Source organism: Notechis scutatus, chromosome 3 (assembly GCF_049901735.1).
Source record: "Notechis scutatus isolate UNSWTSFEM ecotype Mainland chromosome 3, rNotScu1.2, whole genome shotgun sequence".
NCBI classification, from domain to species: Eukaryota; Metazoa; Chordata; class Lepidosauria; order Squamata; family Elapidae; genus Notechis; species Notechis scutatus.
The window spans coordinates 118070315-118094566 of NC_142011.1; the positions used below are offsets into that span (position 1 = coordinate 118070315).

The window sequence follows — 24252 nt, forward strand, 5'->3', positions numbered from 1 at the left end:
CCTGAGCTATACATTTGAATAAAGAACAGTATGAAAAAATGAATTTTATTTTAATTTGAAGTAGTATAGATGTTTTTGTCAATGATCCAGAATTAGTAAAATTGCTGAAGGTTTGGCAAGTAACCACCGTGTTTCTCACAAAATAAGGCCGGGCCTTATTTTTTTTTTGACCCCTGAAAAAACGGTTAGGCCGTCTTTTTGGGGGTGACTTAATTTCCTCCCCCACCTAGAGCAGCCCATACGCATGTACCTCGCTGCAAGGCCGCTTCTATCGGCTGCCGAAAGCTCCCCGAAGGCAGAGTCCCCAGCTGCTTCAGGGCGTGGCATGGCTGCCCGTGTCTCCTCGCCTTTAGGCAGTCTCTTTCGGGCGATGGAAGCTCCCCAAATGCAGTCACCAGCCACTTAGATCGGCCGGTAGAAGTGGTCTTGGAGTGAGCGCGCACACACACACTCCCCTCGCCATGAGGCTGCTTCTTTCGGCAGACGAAAGCTCCCTTGAAGGCAGAGTCCCCAGCTGCTTTGGGGCGAGGCGTGGCTGCCCATGTCCCCTCGCTTTTAGGCAGTCTCTTTCGGGCGATGGAAGCTCCCCAAATGCAGTCACCAGCCACTTCGATCGGCCGGTAGAAGCGGCCTCAGGGCGAGCGCGCACACACACACACACACACACTCCCCTCACTTCAATCGGCCGGTAGAAGCGGCCTCGCGGCGAGGGGAGTATGTGTGTGCGCTCGCCCGAGGCCGCTTCTACCGGCTGATCAAAGTGGCTGGTGACTGTACTTGGGGAGCTTCCATCGCCCGAAGAGACTGCCTAAAGGCGAGGACATGGGTAGCCACGCCACGCCCTGAAGCGGCTGGGGACTCTGCCTTCAGGGAGCTTCTATCGGCTATCGGGGTATTCTAGCCTAGGCTACCTGCAGGGCACTCCTAAAGGCAAGTTTTCTCCCCATCCCCCCGTCCTTCTCCCACCCATTTCTCTTCACCTCGTGTAGTTCTAACGAACGATGTGAGAAATGGCGAGGAAAAGCATGGTTTAAATAGGCCTAAATTTTGGGGGCGTGGCTTAATTTCACTTCATGCCTAGAAATCATGCTGGGCCTTCCTATTGGTGGAGGCCGCATTGTTGGAGAAACATGGTATTGTCTGTTAAATTAAGTTTGGAATGGCCCAGAGTTCCCAAAAGTAGCCCCTTACCATTAAAGTTATGTAGTTGCTATTTTCAAATCTTTTGCTCTCATGTATTCATTTAATTATTTGAAAGAAGTACAGACTAGGAGAATTTTAAAAAATCCTGATATTGTGAATTCAGATGTAACCCAAACTGAGCTGAATCTTTTGCAAATAAATTTTGCCTCAAGATGCATTTAACAACTTGTATTTCAAGATAAGGAACATTTGAACATAGGCCTTTGTTGATAAATTTCAATTAAAATATTATTTAAATATATATTCTATGCAGATCTTTCCATGCTGGGAAATTTAAGACTTATGAAAGAGACACAGTGGTGAAAACAGAGATAACCAAATCTATCCACTCCCAGGTGTGGTCTTTTTACTGCTGCTGCAGCACATTACTTCTTAAGTTGGTAATTTGTTTTGAAAGTTTACTTGTTCTCTCGCATATACTTCTGGATGAGATAATCTATTGGTTTCAAGGTCAGGTGTCAGTACACTAATGGTACCCACCTGCATATCTTGACCTGGGCATTCCAAGTGATGTTGATAAATCTCAGAGGCTATTGGCATTTGATGGGGGAAGAAACTCTGAGAATCAGGTTAATTCTTTTTTTTTTTTTTTTGGAAAACAATTTTATTAGTTTTTAAAGACAAACAAAACATAAAAACATCCAGCTTTCTTTCATAAATATACAAACAGTGTGTCGGTTGGTTTACCAGTTTTTGTGCATTCATTTCGTAGTCTCAATTACAGTTACATTACATAATAACTCATATTATCAATCAAAAATTATATACCCTAGTATCACTATTAAACAATCATTTGACTATGATTTTATTCATTCATACTTTGCGAGATAACTATAATTTAATTTATTTTATAACAAATCATATAATCATACCAAGTCTATCCTGAAGACATTTTATAAATGTGATATCAAATAAAAAAGAAAAAAAATCTCTTTATATATTCATTATTATCTAGAATTCTAAATATTCTATTATTGTATTTTATCATCCAACCATTATTGTATTTTATCATCCAACAATGTTATTTGAAAATTCCAGTTTGGTTATCGAGCATTGAAGCATTTTCCTATCCTATAATTTATAAGAAGGAACAAACAGTTAGATATGGGGAAATACTGGATGAAAAGGGTGAACTTAAATCGATGCAAAACTTAGAGGAACAAGGTATAAAGATGAATTGGTTTTCATATGCGCAAATACATTCAAGGTATGATGAAGATTTTAAAACAGAGGGATTTTATGATAAATTGACTGATTTAGATAAGATCTTGACAGGTACTGATGAAAAGGTGATTAAAAAATTATATGGTTATTTACTGGAAATTAAATTAGAGGAAGAACAAGTCAAAGAAACTATGATTGCTTGGGGGAAGAATTTTGGATATGGGATTGATTTAGAGAAATGGCAAAAATTGTGGTCTAAAAACTATAAAATGACTATGTCAACAGCTTATAAAGAAAATTTGTATAAGATGTTTTACAGGTGGCACTTTCCCCTGACAAGAATAGCAAGAATGTTCAAGAATAAATCTGAAAAATGCTAGAAATGTCATCAGATACCTGGCTCATATTACCATATGTGGTGGACTTGCGAGGATGCTAGAAAATACTGGACTGAAATTTGCATGTGGTTGGAAAAAATGACAAAGAAACACATAGATTTGAAACCAGAGATCTTTTTATTGGGAATCTTACCTGATACATATAACATAGATTTGAAATACCTGATTGTAAATGCATTAACAGCAGCTAGGATTGTATTTTCTAAAAACTGGAAAAATGAGAAAATACCATTGCAGGAAGAAATTATTAAGAAAATATTGGAATGTGCTGAAATGAGTAGATTGACATTTGAAATTAGAGAACAAGAGGATAAACAATTTTATAAAATTTGGGACCAGAATCAGGTTAATTCTAAGCAAGAGTGAGGGGCTTTAGATACTGGGAGAACCATTGTCACCATATTTCTTTTCCTCATTTGAGATTATGCAATCTGGGGGTCGTCCTAGGCTTTAAGGTGTCCCTCAAAGAGCAAGAGGAAGATGTAGCCAGGAGGGTGTTTGCACAAATTCATGTTGTGCACAAGTTGAACTGTTTCTGAACTGGACCTCCACACAGTCACTTCCTTTGTGCAACTGATTCAAAATGCAACATTATGCACATTAATGGACAGAGCTTAGTATACCCATATAACAAATCCAAAAGCTGCACTGGGTGCAATTCAAAGTGCTAATTACCACCTATAAAGCCTTGCATGCTAATTATTTGAGGAATCATCTGCCCCCCTGGTTTCTGCCCATCCCGTGTCCTAGAATTGCCATATTCTGGGGTCCTCTACATGTCATCCAAGAACATCCAAGATTCTGGGATCATATCCCCTGAAATCCAAAGCATCTCCACCCTGCTCTACTTTCGATGACCCTTTAGGATCTGGCTCTTTTCTCAGGCTTTTTGACTCTTTGAAAATGTTATTGTTAGAAAAATGTGAGCGTTCCCCTCTGAGTTTAACGTTTCTTTTGTTGATTGGCTTTTGTCTTTCTCATTTTTATTTCTATTTGCCTCCCAGAGTCATCTGGAGTTGGATAGTCTTACAAATAAATTAAGCAATATCAATATGAAATCAATTCAAACCTTAATCATATTTCTAAATTTAGACCATACCAAAACACATTCTTCCATTTTATCCTTCTTAAAATATGAAGATATTTTTTTAAAAAATCAATAAGGAGCATATAACTTGATTCCATTCCTTAATGTTAAAGAACTATTCATTTTTTTTGTATCAATAAACATTAGTTTTGCCAAACCCCAGGCTTCATATAATTGAAATTCTTCAAGAAAAGTCAAATTTTATTGAGTATGTACACAAAATGCATGACAAAAAATTCTTCATTAAAAATAAACAATTGTAGGCACACTGTGTATATACACCTTATGTACACCCAAGCAGCTCACCCACAGCCTTTAACTATAAGAAATCTTGCCTGTCACAATAAAGTATATCCACCAATGAGATTACAGCATACAAACCAACTAAAACTTAATGCTGACTGGCTGTCATATCTGATTACACAATGTGTCCACCCAACAATGATTTCTACTTCATTTTATTACTTAAATGTAAATACTGTTTGTGAAAAGAGGTATGGTAACACCCTAGCTCTTATATACAAAGTGAGATAACAATTGCTCATTCTTCAAACATTTATAAAAAGAAGATGTGGAGAGAAAGACTGAAATGTCCTCAAATGAAAATCAACACAAATGAACAAACTGCTGTTTCAGATTTGTATGAACCTTTGATGACATCTAGAAATGCTTCGCCGAAAGGCCCTGGGCTTCAGAGTGATCTTATTTTTGAGGAAATTGGGCGCCGCATCAAAGGTGTTGGCAGTCAACTTGTGAAAAAGGTGAATGCTGTCTTTCAGTGGGACATCATGAATGGTGGAAAGATTGTGGCCCAGTGGACCCTGGATTTGAAGTCTGGTTCTGGTCAAATCTATCCAGGAGCATCTCACGAGCCTGCCAACACAGTTTTTATTCTTTCTGAACATGATTTCATGGAGCTTGCTTTGGGCAAAATAAAGCCCCAGAAGGCTTTTCTGATTGGGAAAGTGAAGGTGAAGGGCAATATTCTACTCGGTCAGAAACTCGAGATGATTCTCAAAGACTATGCAAAGATTTGAACTCCTTCCTGGCAATTGCAGTTCTCTTTTTCTCTTTAGTCAAGATGTTGGTTATAGAGGAGGATGAGATTAAAATGTGGAGTATTTTAATGGAAAACATAACTCTTCAAGTTTTCATTTCCTTTAAAGATATTTGAACACTCCAGTGTATCAGACTGATAAATAGTAATAGTATACTATTTTTTTTCCTCACAAATCTTTCCTTTGTAGACATGCCATTGTTTCAACAACAGGGAAGGTGCAGCTCAGAGTCATGAATAGTCATTATATGCTAGAGAAAAACCCTATCATTTACTCTCTGTGTATGTGTGTGTGTATCTTTCATACACGAGAGAAAGAGTGGGTACAGTTTCATGCCTCTTGTAACAGAAAAACTATGAAGAAATTATAATGAGGAAATCCTCAATCTGAGTTCTCTTTGTAAAATTAAAATTAGTGGGAAATTAAGATATTATGAGTATATGAGAAAGTGACATTACAATTCTGGCCTTGTAATGGAAAAAAGTCTGCAGCCAGCTATTTTTGTTCACATCAAATGGGTATATATAAAAGGATAGAACATTACAAAAAGATTTATAAGCATTTAATGGAATTTAGCTATGGTTTATACATCTAAAGATGTCCTTGTATACTAATTCAAAACGGCCTTTTCCATTTTTAGTAGCACCTAATATTGTGCGTTAAGCTGGGTCTTGAAAGCATCACCAGACTGACTGGTTAATATATTATTACTTCATAGCTTTATATATCAATCAACTTATTTATTATTTTATTTATAATATTTATATGGATGTCCAACTCAAACTATATGACTCTAGGTGGTGTACAAGAAAAAAAAGCATCTATAGCAAATGCAACATAAGGTAAATATAAGGAAAACAGTCCAACTCACCCCACAGTGTTGTAGGGATAATAGGAGGAGGATGGTATTTTGGATATGTTCAGTACCTTGATTTATTTGTAAAAATAATAAAGGTGGGATATAAATAAACAAAAGCAATACAATGCATTAAAACTCACTAAAGCAGTAAATTGACATCCAGACTAAAATATCGTTCTGTCTGTCCAATTGGAATTCTACTCAATTTAACCTGAAAAGTTTGAGAACAGGGCCAACCTTAACTCCCTTTCTAAAAGTCTGCAGGATTTGATGTTTACTGTATATTGTTGGGGCAGATCATTTTAAAAAATGGGGCCACCACCAAGAAGACATGCCTCAGCTCTTACAAAATGTAATTGTTTCGGTGATTAAATGTAATTGTTTCAGTAAGATAACTGGGAGGATTCCTCTTTGTTGAGTGAGGGATAACCTGATACCTTTGGAAGCAGGTAACCCCACAAATAATCCAGTCTTATGCCATGTATGGCTTTATGGGTGATCGCCAGTATTTTGAGTTATAGCAGAAGCTTATTGGAAGCCAGTTCAGCTAAAGGGGTAGTAATTGGAGTAATTGGGCATTACTAATTGGAGTAAAAGAGCACAATGAGGAATGTCCATAACTACCATACTACTATGTTCTAGACCAGTTAAATCTTTCAGATGATCTACAAGGTATTCCCAACTGGGAGGTGACTCATAAGTGACTGTGACAAGTGCTTTTCTGCCATACTCTCTAGCCATAGCTGCCACTTGCTTTTCCAGCAGGAGTTGTGAATCCAGGAGGATTCCCAACTTGTGCACTGAATCTGAACTGGGCAGTGCAGCTCTGCTCAGAACTGGTCAATGGTAGAATCTCCAGTTCCAGGACCCGTGGACCAAATCAAATAGATATTCAATCTTGGAAGAGTTAAATCAAAACCTGTTCTTCCCCTTCCAGTTCTCCACAGCTTCCCGACACGAGACAAGAACCCTCACAACTTCATCTAGGTGGCCAGGGATAGAGGTCTACAATTGGGTATCATCAACATACTAATGATACCATGGCCATGCTGATGTTAATCTCTGCCAGCACCTACATTCATATGTTAAGAAGGAGAATGAAAAAAGAAAGCCTTGTGGGTCCCCATAAAGCAGGGATCCAGTACAAGAAAGCTGCCCCAACCCACAACCCTCTCAACAACACAATGGGACTGCCAGGATTGTTGTCATGAAGTGATGTGGTCATGTAATCTAGCATCACATAGGGATGGAAATTCCAATCCCAATTACTACACAGTTATTAGGCAAGTAAGTATTTTGACCATATCATTTTTAGGCATATTTTCTTAAATATTCAGGTTTGAGTTTATTAACCTTTTGGATTGACTGAGAGCACTGTAGTTGTTCAATAATAAAACTAATCCTCCAAAATGCAACTTGCCTAATTATTGTTCACACAGTGTATTTATTGTTAAGTGAGGACCGCCTGTAATTACCAACTGTTAATGAAATATTCCCCAAATTGGGGTATACAACAGATTAAATGACATGAAACTACATGAATACATGAAATATAAAAGAAGCAGAATAGTAATGACAACAAAAGACTGAATTGACAAAAATGACAACAAAAAACTGGTGAAAAGTGAATAGATGCATGAAACACAGCTTACAGAAGTAATAGGTAAGGAGAGTTTTGAACAAGAATGCCACAACGGAGAAGGCCCTTGGGTTTCTGGAAGAAAGGTAGATATAAATCAAACAATAAATAATAGGCAAGAAAGTACCAGCTTTACCTGGTAAAGCTAAGAATTCCATAGTACCTTATGAAACAATTAGCTTCCAATGAATTAGTCGCTATCAGCATAAATGTTCAGCTGCAAATATTGTGAATGTGCTTTGACAACAAGGTCATAGTAACTGCTCCAAATTCTTGAGCTTAAACCAATGCAAAACTCTGTTTTGCACAAAGGCTCTATTATTATTTTCCTATTTTGTCATTTTTAAAAGGCACCAGATGGTGTCCTTGGCTTTTCTTTCTGAAATTCAGAGCTAATAATATTTCATGGAAAAGGCAAATAGCAGTGGTTGAAGCTTTCTTGGGTCTATAATTCCAAGCAGCATTTGATATTTTCATGAGAACACTCCATGGGTTTGTTTCTCTAAATACAGAACTTGAACATATGGTACATCAAAACCAGAAGGCAGGCAGAGAACAATTTGCAAAAAAACAAACAAAAATTATAATAACAAACAAAGGGAAACGATGAATAAAGGGAAATAATATCTCATGTATCATGACATTATTTTGCCCCAAAGTTTCCACCCTGGTTCTTTCTTGAGAATATAAATTATGGAGTTAATTCTTCAATAGACAATGATTTTCTTTCAAATTTTCATGTACATTCATGTAGGTTAAAATTCTCAAAATATTGTTTGTCTGTATAATATAGATTAACTCACTGACTTAAATTTCCAAGTATTTTTATTTTATTTTAACCTCTTTCAGTGAAAGTTGCCTACTGTACCCCGCAAGAATAATTTAAGTATTGTTAATATTGGAGATAAGGCAGATACAGTACTTCATTACACATTGTTTCTGATTCCAAAGAAGCAGCAGAATGACCCACGTTCAGATCAGAATGCTTCCTCTTATTTAAACTGGGTGGGTTTCCAAACAATAAGGCACTCTAAAACTTGTAAGGAAGTAAGAATAAAGTATATTTTCACATTTAATTTTGAAAACACAGAAATTCAAAAAACACTGAATGAAGTGCATGTAGATTTAATATGAAAAATTACCTGAAACAAAAGCCAAGGGGGGGGGGGAGTGAATTTCCTTTGCAAAGTTTAAAACCTCCCAGTTTACCAAGAAATAGAAATTTCTATTTACCTAGAAATACCTAACTAGAAATTATTCTTGTGAATTGTATGCATGATTTGATAATTGTGCTGTCATTTTTATAAACACTAGATGACAAAATGAAGGATTTAATGCATAATCAAATCCCAATGGCAAGCAATCATTACTTGAAGGCCCTCTGGAAAAGTTCAGTCTTCTCCAGCCACTGGAAGGTGGCCGCCAAGAGAGTTGAGCAGGACTCAAATTTCTTTTACCTTAATTATGGCTCTTCTGCCTGTTCCTCAAGATTCCTACTCCCCGTTACAAATGGGTTTATTACTCCTATCAATGTGTCAATAAAAGTAAACCACTAGCATCTTTAATCCATGCCTGATCTTGGGTCGTGTCTGAAAAATGGTCAGAAAATTTGCTTCCCATAAATGTTATGCAACTGAATCCCTGCCGTGTGTGTCCATAAACCGCTGGATCCAGGACAGGCTTCTTAAGCGTAGAATGCATCACACACTTCTTTAGAGCTGTTCAAATCACCCTTTCTTGAAGAGTGCCGTTGATAATATCTTGCACACATCACACATATATATACTCAGTTTTGCAGATGAGACAGGAGGGCTCCCCCCTCCCAAAGTAGGGATTATACCAGAGAATATTCTATCTATTTCTTGGAGTCCACAAGTTCTTTCAGTCCCTCATAACAGAGTTAAGTGATGCCAAAGTCACCACATAGATTCTGCCCAGGATTCAAGATTGCTGGGAATCTGAGCCATTTGGTTGGCAAAATGTTGCACAATCAGGTGTCAAGCATCTGTTCATCCCTCCCCATGAAGGAATAAGGCTAATAGTCAAGTAGCCCATAAAGGAGAAATGTTGGTATTTTGCCTCCTTTATTAATATGACAAAAGCTAAGAATTAAGTTTGTACTTATGCTTGATCAGGTTCACTTTTGGTCTTTATCCAGGGGGCTCCAGGGCATTATTTCTGTTGTTTCACCTCCCAAAGTTCTTCAGTAAAGAAAAACACACCATGGGATTACCACAAAGAAACAGGTTGCACAATTTCGTTGAGAGCCCTAGTCATCTCCTATTGGCAAAGGCTAACCAGGAAATAATTAGAACTGCCTGTCAGATCAAATTCTCTCAATCCATCAGCCATGGAGTGGACCCTCTTGGTGATTTCTGCCCTGCGGAGGTATGAAGGGATTTAAAGATGATCTTGGAGTGAAAGAACTGCTAAGGAGGAATTTATACAAGAATGACATATTCCAGAGGTTGAAGCAAACATGAGAAAGAAACTCAGAATAGTCCCATCTTGATTTTGCTAACATCAGAGGAGTCAGAAAAACATTTGAACAGGCTTCCAAGGTTCTCTTATACCCTACAACAATAAAGTAGTATTCCTGAGATCCTGGTGATTTTTGCTTCTTCTCTTGGCCTTTCTCAAAGGATGAAATCAATCCAGTAGGCTTCTCCAAGTTCCTCTTGAAAGTTATCAAGGCAGTAAAACAAATGGGGATGAAGAGAGAGTTGCTAACAGATTCTTTGCAAGAAGAGAGGAGTCAGTGAAATGAAGTATCCAAAATGGCAGTTGTATTTATTTATTTAATTTATTTATATTGCTGCCTATTCGCCCATGGTGACTCGAGGCAGCTTACACAATATAAAACCATATTTAAAACAAAAAATAAAAATAAAAAACAATAAAAACTAACAAAAAGAATCAAATAAATTAGTAAAGTACAATAGAACAAAATTTGGGAAAACAAAACAAAAAACAAACAAACAAAAAAACCAACTCCCATCCCCCGCCCGACGACAGCAGATCACACTAGCCATTTGATGGACTCCATCCCTCTCTGGGTTCCCCAAGCCAGCTGGCAAAACCAGGTCTTCAGTGCTTTTCGGAAGAGTGCTAGAACGATGGCCATTCTAATCTCTGGGGGAATGATATTCCAGAGAGAGGGATCCACCACGGAGAAGGCCCTTCTTCTCGGGCCCACCAGGTGTATCTCCTTCAGGGGTGGGACCCGCAACATTCCCTGCCTCCTCGCTCTAATGGGCCGGGTAGATGTGACTGGCAAGAGGTGTTCCCTCAGTTAACCCGGTCCCAAGCCATGAAGGGCTTTAAAGGTGACAACCAGCACCTTGAATTGCACCCGGAAGCAAATCAGCAACCAATGCAACTCCTGCAGGAGAGGTGACACATGTGCACACCGGGGTCTGCACAAAACCGTGCAGGCTGCTGCATTTTGCACCAACTGGAGCTTCCAGATGCTCTTCAAGGGCAGCCCCATGTAGAGTGCGTTGCAATAATCAAGATGGGAATTATAGTATTTGCAGAAGTGGGCTTCCAATATGTATTGTTCATCAATATTTTAATTAGTCTTTTTCAACGCAGAGGAACAAATCCACATTTCTAGAGTTCTTTTTTATAAGTTGATATTTCATTGTTACTTTTTTATTATAGATGGATTGCTTACACATGTAATTGTTAATTTATACCTTATAACTTGCCAACAGTTTGAGATGAATTAAAGGGCCAACTTGCTGTTTCTGCCTTTTTTGATTGCCTATATTATCAATGTTATTGTTTTTGTTCCTTTAATATATGTACGCCTATACGACCCCTTCTATTATGATATGATGTAAGATATGAAAGAGAAAAGCAACTTTTAATCATTTTTGCGGACTTTTGCTATAGCCACAGGAATAAAATAAGTTATATCAAAGGACATGCAAAAATCCATTACTTTCTTCCTCTTTAAGAAATATTAAATTAATGAATTCACATTCAGGAAAAATGCTCTAATATTCAAGTTTTTGATATTTTTGGATCTTTAGCTTTCTATGGTCACATATACATAAAGGCTTGAACTATTCTCTAGTAACTTGTTAGTACAGACCATAAATTTAGTACTGCACTTTTGCAAATTTCCAGCTCATTTGCAAGTGTTAATGACACACATCTTTAATTACGTGGTTGGATTTAGCTTTATAAACATTGTGTTTTACACACGAGTACCAAATTGATATTTTTAGGACTAATTTAAAATGTGTTGTGATTAGCTAACATGAAAGCACAGAGAAGGTTTCTCCCCCAAATAAATTACCTTTGAAGTGGGGAATTCTTGCATTTCTGTACAGCCTCATGGAGAGCGAAGATTTTGGAAGGACTCCTCTATCCATAATTCCACAATTTTTCTGAAGACATCCTTTTCAGGTACCAGAGAGCGGAGGGTTAGGGTTCAATTGGAGAGAACTGTTTTAGGAATTTGTGATGCCTAGATATGATCAGAAATCCTCCCTTTGTATGAATAAGAGTCACTGAACTCAGAAAGACTTATTAAAAAATTTATGATTGCTGAACTCAGCCCCAAATGCCTATTGAGTTTTCCATAATCTCCCTGCCTTCCCCTCCTCCCTACTGTTTCATTCCCTCATTTCAATTATCCTTGTAAGTACAACTCTTCCTTCTCCTCAACTCTATTCTATTTTCCCTCCTTTGTTATTTCTGTTAAAGGGTGGGGGCAAGACAGTTGTGTGTGCTTTGCCATGTTTTACAGACAATTAATGTTAATCATACTTTATCCACCCAGTACCTTCCAACTATAATAACAGGGTTCCTTCCAACTCTGTTTTTGTATATTCTGTATTCAGTTAATTTTTGTCTTAGTCCTGCCTCTTTCTGGAGTATGGATCTGACCGGTGATGTATAGAGGTAGTTTTGACTTACAACTAAACTGAACCCAATATTTCAGTTGGAAAAGCAATCAGAGTCCTTCCCTATTTTATGATCTTTCCTGCCACAATTGTTAAGTGAGTCACTGCAGTTATTAAGTTAGTAACGGTTAAGTTAATCTGCTTCCGCATTAACTTTATCAGAAGGTCACAACATCCCATATTCAGTGTCCCATGGTTGCCATCTGCAGCCTTCATTGCCAGCTTGACAAGCAAAGTCAATGGGGAAGCCAGCAGAAAGTCACAAATGATGATCATGTGATATTGACTAATGACCACGTGGGATTCGCTTAACTGGTAACCAGAACTGCAACAGCTGTCATTGTAGGTTAGCATTATCATATGGCATCATGCTTTATGACAGGGCTGCTTACAGGATTGCCAGTCCCAATTACCATAATTAAGCAAGAATTACCTGTTGTTCCTCCTTAGTCATGGAAGCTGGCTGGGTGACTTTGGGCCATTCTGTCTCTTTCAGCCTACACTGGGAAATAAAATACCATCTATTAACTAATCTACACTGGACCAGCTTGGAAGATTATGCTCCCTAAGCTTCAATGAAGAGGAGTTCATCATGCAAAGGTCATAATGATGATGACAATGATGACGATACAGCAACAACACATAAACATTGGTTATATGCATATACAGTATTTTATTGGGAGGAAAATCCTTTAGGATTATTTTTTTTAGTTAGATTTGGCAACTAGGTATTCACAAACTGGAAATTCATTTTATTTCAAGCAAGAATAGAATATTCACTTGATCAAATCTTCTGATCTAGCGATATTATACAGGAACAAAACTCAAAAGATAAGAACCAATGGCCCTCTTCACTCTTCACTTAACAGCTAGTTTCCCATCCTAAAAGCCCAGCCAACCAGGCAGAATTATCGAAAGGGACAGCCACATGTTTCAGAATGTATGGGACCACAAGCTGGCAGCACCTCTTTTACTCTGCTTGTTTACCTGGGACTGTGTGGCTATTCTGCCAATAAGTGGGGCTTGCACATCCACACTAAAGTAGTTTTTCAGGTTTGAATTAAAAGCTCTGCACATCCTTGCTAATTTATTACTTACTTAAACATCTACATACTGCCAGTTCCCTTAAAAGGTTGATAAGACAGGAAAGCTAGATACTGCACAGAATATTTATAGATATAATTTTTATGTGTATTTTTCTTTTTTTCTGAAGGAATCAATGTTAAGTTCAGAATCATTCTTCCTTTCAGTATGTAGGTTATTTGTTTTAAACTATGGAAAGATTTTTCAGCTATTCCTGCTCTGTTCCCTAAGAAGAACAATCCTTGTCATTGCTCAAGTTCACACTGGCTACAAGAGAGACATCTTATTCATTTTGGGGCAACACTGGATGACTAATATAAATGTGTTTTATCAATTTTGGATACAATACATAAATACACTTTGGCATGTGTACTGCCATGATTGAGCATACAAACTACATACAGGAAATCTCCTGCTGCAGGAATGGACCAATGATAAGGCAAAAGACAATCACACTTTTATAATTATGGGAGAAGCATAACACAGGCACTTCCCTTTTTATCTTGCCATAAGCTCAACATCTTATAGCATTTTGATACAAGTTTTTAAAACATTTCTTGTACCTAGATTAGCTTAAAGACAATAGGACAATGCAAACAAAGGAGATAGATTTATAGAGGAATCATCTTGATGAGGTTTAATGATAGGGAAGTCGCAATATCATGAACAGTCATAGATGCAATTATTTGTAATACTTAGTGAGTTACAAGCATTTTTCAAAAAGTCTTGAAGAATGTAAAAGGAAGGATTCTGGCACTATATGCTTATGGGCAGATAAAGGTCAGTTTTAATTGAGTGTCATCTGAAACTCTGGGGGGTGATAGAGGACAGGAAGGCCTGGAGGAACAGGGTCGCAATGGGTTGGACATGACTTCTTCGCAACTAACAATAACAACATCTGAAATGTTCAATATCTTAAATGACATAATGGAGAGAAGGAAAATGAGAAGAGGATTTACTTCTCAAAGCTATTGTAACTATAAAAATGAAACAAAATACTGTATAATAAAGACATAGCAGTATGGAGTTCTCGATAATCTCTAAGCTTGTTCATTTCCTTGCAGATGTTTCATTACACAGTTAGGAAACATCATAAATGCTTTCCCAAGGCCTTCCCCATCCCCGAGATGTGCCATGCTCCACTTCCCATGCCTTGGGTCCCCACAAATCTTTTCCCACTGCCACTAGATCCTCCCAGGCCTTAGGCCTGATTCCCATCCCACCAAACATCCTTCTCACCACTTACCTTTTGAAGAGCTTTGAGGCCTTCCAGAGTGCTGAGACAACTTTCTTGTTTGTGAGGCCACGTGGCACAATTCTGAAAGCAGCTGCCATTTTGTGCCGTCCACAAAATGATGGCCAAATTTGGGTTGCTGCTGCGCAGCCTGGTGACAAATTGCTTCTGTTACCTTAACAAACTTTGCGCAGTGCCACAGAAACTTTTTGCACCATTCAGAAGCTTCTGCAGCACTATGCAAAGTTTTCTAAGGCAGCAAAATGAAGCAGTTTGTCTAGCAGCCACCATTTTGTCCCAACCCATTGGTGGGTGGGGCAAAATGGTGGCTGCATTTGGATCACTGCAGCACAATCCAGGGACACGTGGCCTGCCCTCCTTCCAGAACATGAGGTCTGGAGAATTTCAGAAGATAAGTGTGGAGTGTGATGGGCATGTCGGGATGAGCCCAAGTGCTGCAGGCTTTTGGTGGAGTGGGATGGGGGGAGAGAGACAGAAGGGCACTGCTGCAATCCTGCGATGGATTATTAGATCAAACAACTGCAAGCCTTGTACAGCCATCGTAATTTTGAAATGTGGTCATAAATTTTGGGGGGGGGTCGGTTGTAATTTTGAACATCTACGAAATAGCATGTTATTCCTCAAGGATTACCTGTATATTAAGTCATTAAAAGTTTTTATATTTCTCAGGATTCCTATGTGATAGTCTTGTTCTGAAATTATATCATGATCACCAAAAGGTTTTCAGGAAGCAAAACCTTTGAAAACAATGTCATCCATTAATTCCCATATTTCTCACACTTATTAGTACAGATGATATTATCTAGTTGGGTTTGTGAAACATTGGCAAGCAAACTATCAAACGTAGAGAGCATAAAAGACTCCATAATTCAACCCTGAAGTTGATATTGTTCTCCAGTGGAACATAGAAATAAATAATTTCTGTTACAAATGCAAAGAAATAGTGACTTAATGCACTTATAAAACATTTAAATCTACCTTTAAACATTCCAAAGAAATGAGATGGCAAAAAAAATTCAACCACTCTTCTTCAGCTCCTGTTTATTTCTTTGAAGGCTGGTCATGAGAAGGACCCAATGAGCCATATCTGGATTTTAGGCATAAAGTATGCGAATTCTGATTTTGTGAGAGCAACAGTTATCACTAAGTCTTACAAAAGGGGTCAGCTTTGTTGGAGTTATGACACTATGGCACTAATGCCAAGAATTGCTGCATCTACTGATTTCAATAGTATTAATAATAATTTTATTATAATAAAAAATTCAAGTGCCCAAAATCTAATCTTAGAATGTTGACTATAATTGACAGTAATTTTAAATTTAATTTTAAATTTTTGAAATTTTATTACTTTTATAGTAATTTTAATTATTTTGATATTGGTGTCTGCAATGTCACTTAAATTGTAAGATAGCATCTACTATCATGCTTTTGGCTGTTTGCTGTTCATTAGTACATGATTCCTGTTCCGAACTAGCAGGCTCGTAAGCCTGCAAAGCCTGACTGGCCGTTCCACAAGCGGGCTCGTAATCCTGCACAATTGATTGGTCCGTTGACAGTGAGTCGTGATTGGTCATTCTGGACTGATCTGATTGGTTAGTTAATCCTGCACATTGGCTGCGCGATTGGATTCGACTCAAGCGCGATTGGCAAGCACAAACTTAAACCATTGGACGCTTTGACAGCAGCCAGCTCTATAAAAGGAGCTGCTGTTGCTATTCTCTTTGCTCTGTTTCCTGAAGTCACAAATAAAGAGTTGGAGTCACTATTCGATGTCTCGTCTCCGTTATTGCGCCCACTCTCCGAGATAGAACACTGGCGACGAGGATGGGATGCGGAGACGATAAGAGCTGACTGAAACACTCGCGAAGTATTGGCAGAGCACGTGGCTGACAATGCGCAGAAAATGGCAGAATGACCAGCAGCGCAATACCACCCGCTCTGTTTGATCCAGCTAACGAAGATTGGGACTCGTATATGGACAGGTTCCAAATGTTCCTGGAAACCAATAATCTGAAGGATGCTACACCTGGAAAAAAACGTGCGGTGTTCCTAACGCATTGCGGACCCGCCGTTTTCAAAATGGCAAAGGCGCTAGCGAAACCGGCTGAAGTCAAAACTATGGATTGGGACACCCTCGCTCCCATTCTCAGGGCTCATTACGCCCCAGCGGTTCCAACCCTCATCAGAAGGCACGAGTTTTACCAGAGGGACCAACGGGAAAGCGAGAGCATCGGGGACTTTGTAGCTGACCTAAGAAATTTGGGTGGACTATGTGGCTTCGTGAATCTGGAAGAAGCCATGAGAGACTGGATTGTCCTGGGTCTAAGAGACCTCACCATCCAAAGCAAGATTATGGCAAAAGGGGATATCGCCCTCGCAGATGCCATAGCGGATGCTACTGCAGCAGAAGCAACCAGGAAGTCAGCGGCTCGAATGCGCCGAGCGAATGGATCCAGCCGCCAACTCGCCAGCAACATCACAACACCCACAGAGAGACACACAACAACAGCCCACCACGAAGACATCGAGTCCTCATCAGAAGGAGAAGAGGAAGAAGTCAATAGACTCAGATCAGAGCGCGACCAGCGAGACCAGCGAGGTTGTAAACCCAACTTCCAGTGCGCCGGATGCGGGGGAAACCACCCACGAGCAGATTGCAGGTTCCTAGACGCCATCTGTCGTACCTGCGATAAAAGGGGCCACATCGCCAAGGTCTGCAGAAGTAAACGAGTATCCAGCCCCAAGAGGAACGAAAATACCTTCCGGCAGACAGCGGGCAACCACCCATCAAATCGGGACCGCCCAAACACCCAGTGGAGCCCATACAACAGAAACCGAATGCTTGCTACCACTACCAGACGAGAGGAGGCACATCAGGCCGCCATCATCGGCCACGCCTCATCAGTGGATGCAAAAAAAATCCGGGTAAAGGTCACCATCGAAGACAGACTGTGTATCATGGAAGTCGACTCTGGGTCGTCCCTATCAATGGTCTCCTGGAAAACTCTCAAGCAACTGATTCCTGACATCCGCCGCCAGGATCTCCGCACCCAGAGACTCATATTAAAGGACTACCAAGGCAATCGAATCCCGGTTTCTGGTTCCAGTCACGTCCAGGTCTCATTTAAAGACCACACCGCAACTCTACCTCTCACCTTCGTTGACAGAGACTGACCCAGTTTATTGGGATTACAGTGGTTCGCGCCATTAGGAATCGAATTGGCAGGCATCAACCAGACTGTAAGCGAAGACTGGGAGGCGGCCCTCATCCGGGATTTCCATGACGTTTTCACCGAGCAATTAGGCAAGTACAAGGGGTCCCCCATTTCGTTTAATCTCTGCCCTGATATCGCACCCATCCGTCTAAAGCCACGCCGAGTTCCCTTTGCCCTCAAACCAAAAATTGACGAACAATTGGACAAATTAATAGCACAGGGCGTGTTAGAACCCATCGACCACGCCCGGTGAGAGACCCCAATAGTAACCCCCATAAAACCTGACGGATCCCTGAGAATTTGTGGGGATTACAAGGCCACCCTGAATCACGCGCTTCAACAAAGCGCCTATCCAGTACCCGTGGTCCAACACCTTCTTCACTCACTCGGGGGCGGAAAAGTATTCGCTAAGCTTGACCTGGCCCAAGCGTATCAGCAGCTGCCAGTAGACGCAAAGACCGCTGAAGCCCAGACTATAGTCACGCACAGGGGTGCGTTCAAATATAATAGACTCCAGTTCGGAGTAAGTGTAGCACCTGGCATTTTTCAAAGTTTGATGGAAAGGTTGCTACAGGGCATAAAAGGAGTTGTACCCTATTTCGATGATGTATTGATAGCCGCCCCTACACGAAGTCAATTAGAAAAACGCCTAAGAACCGTCCTACAAAAGTTCCAGGACGCAGGACTCAACGTCAAGAAGGACAAGTGCCAATTATGCACTGAGAGGGTTGAATTTCTTGGTTACCTTCTTGACAAGCAAGGTATTCACCCTACCGAAAAGAAATTAGCAGCTATTAAAAATGCTCCAAGACCCAGAAACAAGACAGACCTCCAAGCCTTCCTGGGCCTCATTAACTTTTATAACAACTTCCTACCCCAGAAGGCGACTGTTGCTGAACCCCTGCATAGGCTCCTCGACAAGAAGGCTTCCTGGTTTTGGGGACGTCGAGAGGAGCAAGCTTTCCAACAAGTCAAAGACCTTCTCACATCTGATGCAGTGTTAATCCAATATAACGAGACACTACCCTTGACTGTGACTTGTGACGCTTCACCTTTTGGAGTAGGAGCCATCCTGAGCCACGTTCTACCAAACGGTATGGAGGCGCCTATCGCATTCTTTTCAAGAACTTTGTCTAAAACTGAAAGGAACTATAGTCAATTAGATAAAGAAGCCCTTGCTATTGTATCCGCAATTAAAAGGCTCCACGAATACGTATATGGACGATCCTTTTCCATAATCACAGACCACAAGCCATTGCTTGGCATTTTAGCAGGGGATAAACCAACTCCCCACATCCTATCACCAAGAATGACACGATGGTCGGAGTTTTTAGCCGCGTACGACTACCAGTTAAGACATCGACCAGGGAAAGCCATTCCCCATGCTGACGCCTTAAGCCGTTCGCCATTGCCAGAGTTCCTAGATGACCCAGCTCCTACACTTTCCACGCTACAAATAGAGATGCTTCCCTCACCTCCACTAACTGCGCAGGATATCGCGTTAGAAACAAAAAGAGACCCTTGTCTGGCGCGAGTCCTCAGCTGGGTGGAGAGGGGATGGCCAGAAATCGAACCCAACGACAAGTTCAAACCCTTCAAAAACAGACAGACAGAACTTTTCTCCCAAAAGGGGTGCGTGTTATGGGGAGACCGAGTAGCCATTCCAGAAAAACTTCAACGCAGAGTCCTGAAAGTGCTACACGATGGACACCCGGGCATCGTACGAATGAAAGCACTGGCAGGGAGCTACGCATGGTGGCCAGGTATGGATAGACAAATCGAAGCCTGGGTTGCCACCTGTAGCAAATGCCAAGAAACACGCGCAGCTCCACCAAAAGCACCCCCAACGGAATGGGAAACGCCCAGGGGTCCATGGTCCCGCATCCACATCGATTTTGCAGGACCTACAAAAGGACATACTTTTCTAATAACAGTAGACGCCTACTCGAACTGGCTCGAGGTGAACAAGATGAAGACCACCACCACAGAAGCGGTCATCAAAAAACTAAACAGACTGTTTGCAACACACGGATTTCCAGATGTCCTGGTCTCCGACAACAGCCCGCAGTTTACCACCTTGGCGTTTGAACAATACCTAGCGGACCGGGGGATACGTCATGCCTTGACATCACCTGCTCACCCGGTGGCCAATGGCAGGGCTGAACGAATGGTTCAGTTTACTAAAACAACCCTACACAAAATGGACCAAGGAAACATTCACGACAGAGTCACCAGAATGCTCCTTCTCCAACATATTACACCGAACAGCACCACAAACAAAAGCCCAGCCGAACTTCTGATGGGCAGAAAACTTAGATCACACCTGGACCGCATACACCCTGCCTACACCCCAGAAAAGCCCCTGGGTTCCAGCAGCAAACATCGTACATTCAAGGTAGGAGACCTCGTATTCGCTAAGAATTTTACAGGTGACCCATTGTGGGTCCCTGCCAAGATAACACAAATTACGGGCCCCCGTTCCTACCGATTAGAAACCAGAGATGGAAGATTGTGGAAACGCCACATCGACCAGCTGCGTTCTAGGCTGATAACTACCCCCTCCACGAACTCTGAAATCGAATCCAGAGGGGGAAGGGAAACCGAGGATTTTGAAAATGAAATAATACCTGCTCCAAGACATGCAAGCCCGCAGTTCGCAGAACCAAGCCCAGCATACTCACCTGATGAAGAGGACCCGTGGCAGATGATCACTTCCCCAGGCAACAGCAGCCGAGCAGGGTCAGCAAGTTCGGAGGACCCAGACGACAGGGACGAGGGTAACGTTGAAGGCATCCCCAAGTCACCTCCAAGGATACCCAGCATAGAAGCCAGGTCACCGTTAAACAACCCACCAGAACCAGAATCCGAGCTAAGGCAGGTTGAACAACGCAAATCAGGTAGACAGGTGCGAAGACCTGCCTACCTGTGCGAATACATCACCCCACCCCTGAGACGGAACCTAGAGGGGAGGGGTGTTCCGAACTAGCAGGCTCGTAAGCCTGCAAACTGGCCGTTCCAAAAGCAGGCTCGTAATCCTGCACAATTGATTGGTCCGTTGACAGCGAGTTGTGATTGGTCATTCTGGACTGATCTGATTGGCTAGTTAACGGGCTGCCGTGATTGGACGCTCCAAGCGCAGCAAACTTAAACCATTGGACGCTTTGACAGCAGCTAGCTCTATAAAAGGAGCTGCTGTTGCTATTCTCTTTGCTCTGTTTCCTGAAGTCACAAATAAAGAGTTGGAGTCACTATTCGATATCTTGTCTCCGTTATTGCGCCCACTCTCCGAGATAGAACAATTCTGCCATAGTTTTATATGTAGATAATTACAAGGAGTCAAAGTGGATTTGACATCTCCTGGTTAGAGGACTGCTGCTCACACTGGTGAGCTACCAAAGAAGATTGCTGTTGTATTTAAAGCTAAGTGATAGGTTCATAAACACAAAAAAATACAGTTGTACCTTCTCAAAAGCTGGTGAGATAACTTAGTATCATCGCAAAAAGAATAATGCATGTTCTTTATATTATACTTTATGAAGCTTAGACAGAGTCAGTACTAATCCTAATACTTACCAGGGTTCTATAGTTTTTGCTTTGCTCAAACACACTTTTTGTTGTTGAATCAGCAAGTGATACCATGTGGCTGATCTCTTGGAATTAAGCCTGATCAAGTCTGTGAATACTTGGAAAACTTTAGGTATTGTCAGGCAGAAGCAACCAGATCCACATGTATAGAATTCAAACTAGCTACTTTATTATATCTGCCTATAATACAGGAATCTCCCCAGACTGCTTGCCCTCCCTTGGAAACAGAGTGGGGTCAGTCATTGTGCATCCTTGTGGATGTGCAATGTTTCAAGGCTAACTCCCCAACTGAGTTTTCCTCCCTGCCTGGCTGGGCATTTCCAGCTCTTTGGAGAGTGAAATACAATGGAAAGACTTAGCAGCAAATCATTCTGTACTATTGCTAAGAAAGCCACATAATTATACCCATGTAGTCACTCGGAGTCAAACTTGACTTCACCTATATCCATTTTTAATCAAGCAGATGTATGTTTATGAAAAACTAATACAAGCATATAACTTTATTATTTACCAATTAATTAAAGAGGCATTTGAAATCTACATACAAATTGCTATAATTCTGCCATGTTTGCCTTAGACCTCCTCTGGGAAATATTGCCAAATTCTTTGGGCAGAAACAACTGCATGTGCTGATGGTGGTTGAGCTTCTTGATATTACAGTTATGACACAATAAAAAGGAAAATAATAATTCAGAGGGTGGAGTGTTCTGCTTTTTCACAAATCAGGGTGGTGCAGTAAGCAAATGAAAATAGCATTGCAAGAACTGGGACCTGAATACTTGTTCAGCAGCAAAGCTCACAAATTGACCTTGAGCTAGTCATTAATTTTCAACCTAAATTATCCCACATAGTTGTGAGGGAAAAAAAACCTAGTGGCAGGGAAAGGAAGAAACAACACATTCCAGTGCTGACCTCACTCAAGAAATAGAGAAAATAATATTAAAAATATAATAAATTACTTGTGTACAGTACAGGTGCTGAAACTGAGAAAGCAACATATTATCTAACCTATCTACAGAACACAATATTATTGAATTGAATATCTTGTATAGTCATTTGTTAAATTACATATTTAGTACTGAATTTGTCCAGTTCAATAATATATAATTTATTATATATATTTATACGGCATCTTTCCATCCACCAAAAGCACTTAAATTTCTGGAAGTTGCAGTGCTGACAAGGACTTGGAGATCAAATGCTGTATCCTTGCCCAATGGAAGATCTGCAATGCAAGATGCAAACACAGAATCTGCCCAGTTAGCAATTAACGATCTCCAACAACGAAAGACCATGCCCATCCAAGAGTGTTCTACCAACAAGTTACTGCTTCCTTGTTATTACATTATTACATTCACATTAAGTACCTTTCATACCTTTTGATTTTTTTTTTGCAAGTGAGGGACTTCCATGATTCAATAACACCCATGTGCATGCACACACATATATAAACAAATGCCTTTACCTAAGATGAGCTTGCTAACAAAGAAGCTAATCAGAGCTTTCCTTCTTGGTATGGCAGCTCTCAAAACATCCATGTTGAGTCACAGAGGCTGACTAGATGTGACAGCTGATGCTTTCCTACCTTCTGCTTATGAGAAGAAGTTGAGAGTATTGGGACTTGCACTGCCTTAGATTTGATTCCGAAACTGGGTACCATTTAAAGGGGCTCATTCATCTTCCGGCGTATTCCAGACTCAGAGCATCTTTTCTGAATGATTTCTAAAATGCTAAAGATCTCTAAACAGATCTCTGATGCAAATGTGCATCTCTAGGTATAAATTTATTTACTGTGTACTACAGAATTGCTATGATGCTATGGATTGAATAAAGAACCTCTCTAGGCTTCCTGTTGTAATTACTACATTATTCATTTTCCAGTTGGGAAAAATTCTTTAGAGCATCGGGTGAAGTTGATTTCCTGAGTCACCAAGTTGGGTACTAGTTGGTAAAAGATTATGGTGTTTCTAAGTAGTCATTTCAGTGAGTAACATCCTTGATAAACTCATTGCCTTAGTGATGTGAATCTTAAGGAAAAAATATATTACTGTACTGCTAGGAGTCCCAACTCAAAATATATTTTAATTTTGGTATGCTACTATTGCATTGGATACAAAGAGTCCACATAACTACTGTATAAAAACCAGTAATGATTGATAGATTTATCCTGCATTAATTTGTTTGGTACATATTAAATCAATCTATTTTTCTGTATAAAAAATGTTATGTGGGAAACTCGATTGCACATCTATTTTGTCCACAAATACTTCATCTTGAAACTATGGAGATGAGTTAAAATGAGGATTATATAACATGATAGAATAAATCTACATCAGATTTGCAGTTGTTAACATATTTGTTGATAAGTACAGTCTTTAGGGACATTCTGAGCAATGGTGGCTAGCTTTAAAAAGGTTGGCAGATCCAGTGATGAAAGTCCCACCCTTTTAATCAAGGTCAGACACTACTCACTTGTAAAAGACATCAGGTCATGTCCACCATTCTGAAACCAGTGATGGTCACTATGGATGTCCTTGGTCGTCTGTCAGTTTTAATCTTTTTTTCAATGAGATTAGACTGAACTTTCAAGCATGTTGTGAGAAAACACATGCTTAATTACTTTGTTGTATGGTGTCTCAATACTATGACTGTGTGTAAAATACTGTAGCTTTCTTCTGCTCATAGTTTAGCATTATATAATCTCGAATATTCAATCACTGAGATCTGTTTGCTGTCAAGGAAGTTATCTGTTTATGTCTAAAAATAGATTTAATGTACTCTTTATTGTAT

The 24252-nt window shown here is 40.2% G+C and overlaps 1 protein-coding gene across 1 annotated transcript; it reads left to right on the plus strand.

Moving 5' to 3' along the window:
- The first annotated feature begins 4319 nt into the window (after positions 1 to 4319).
- Positions 4320 to 4889, plus strand: SCP2D1 (SCP2 sterol binding domain containing 1). The gene has a single exon (XM_026672468.2). It carries the CDS (start codon positions 4422 to 4424, stop codon positions 4887 to 4889), a length of 468 nt encoding a protein of 155 aa, XP_026528253.1. The 5' UTR covers positions 4320 to 4421.
- The last annotated feature ends 19363 nt before the right edge of the window (positions 4890 to 24252 follow it).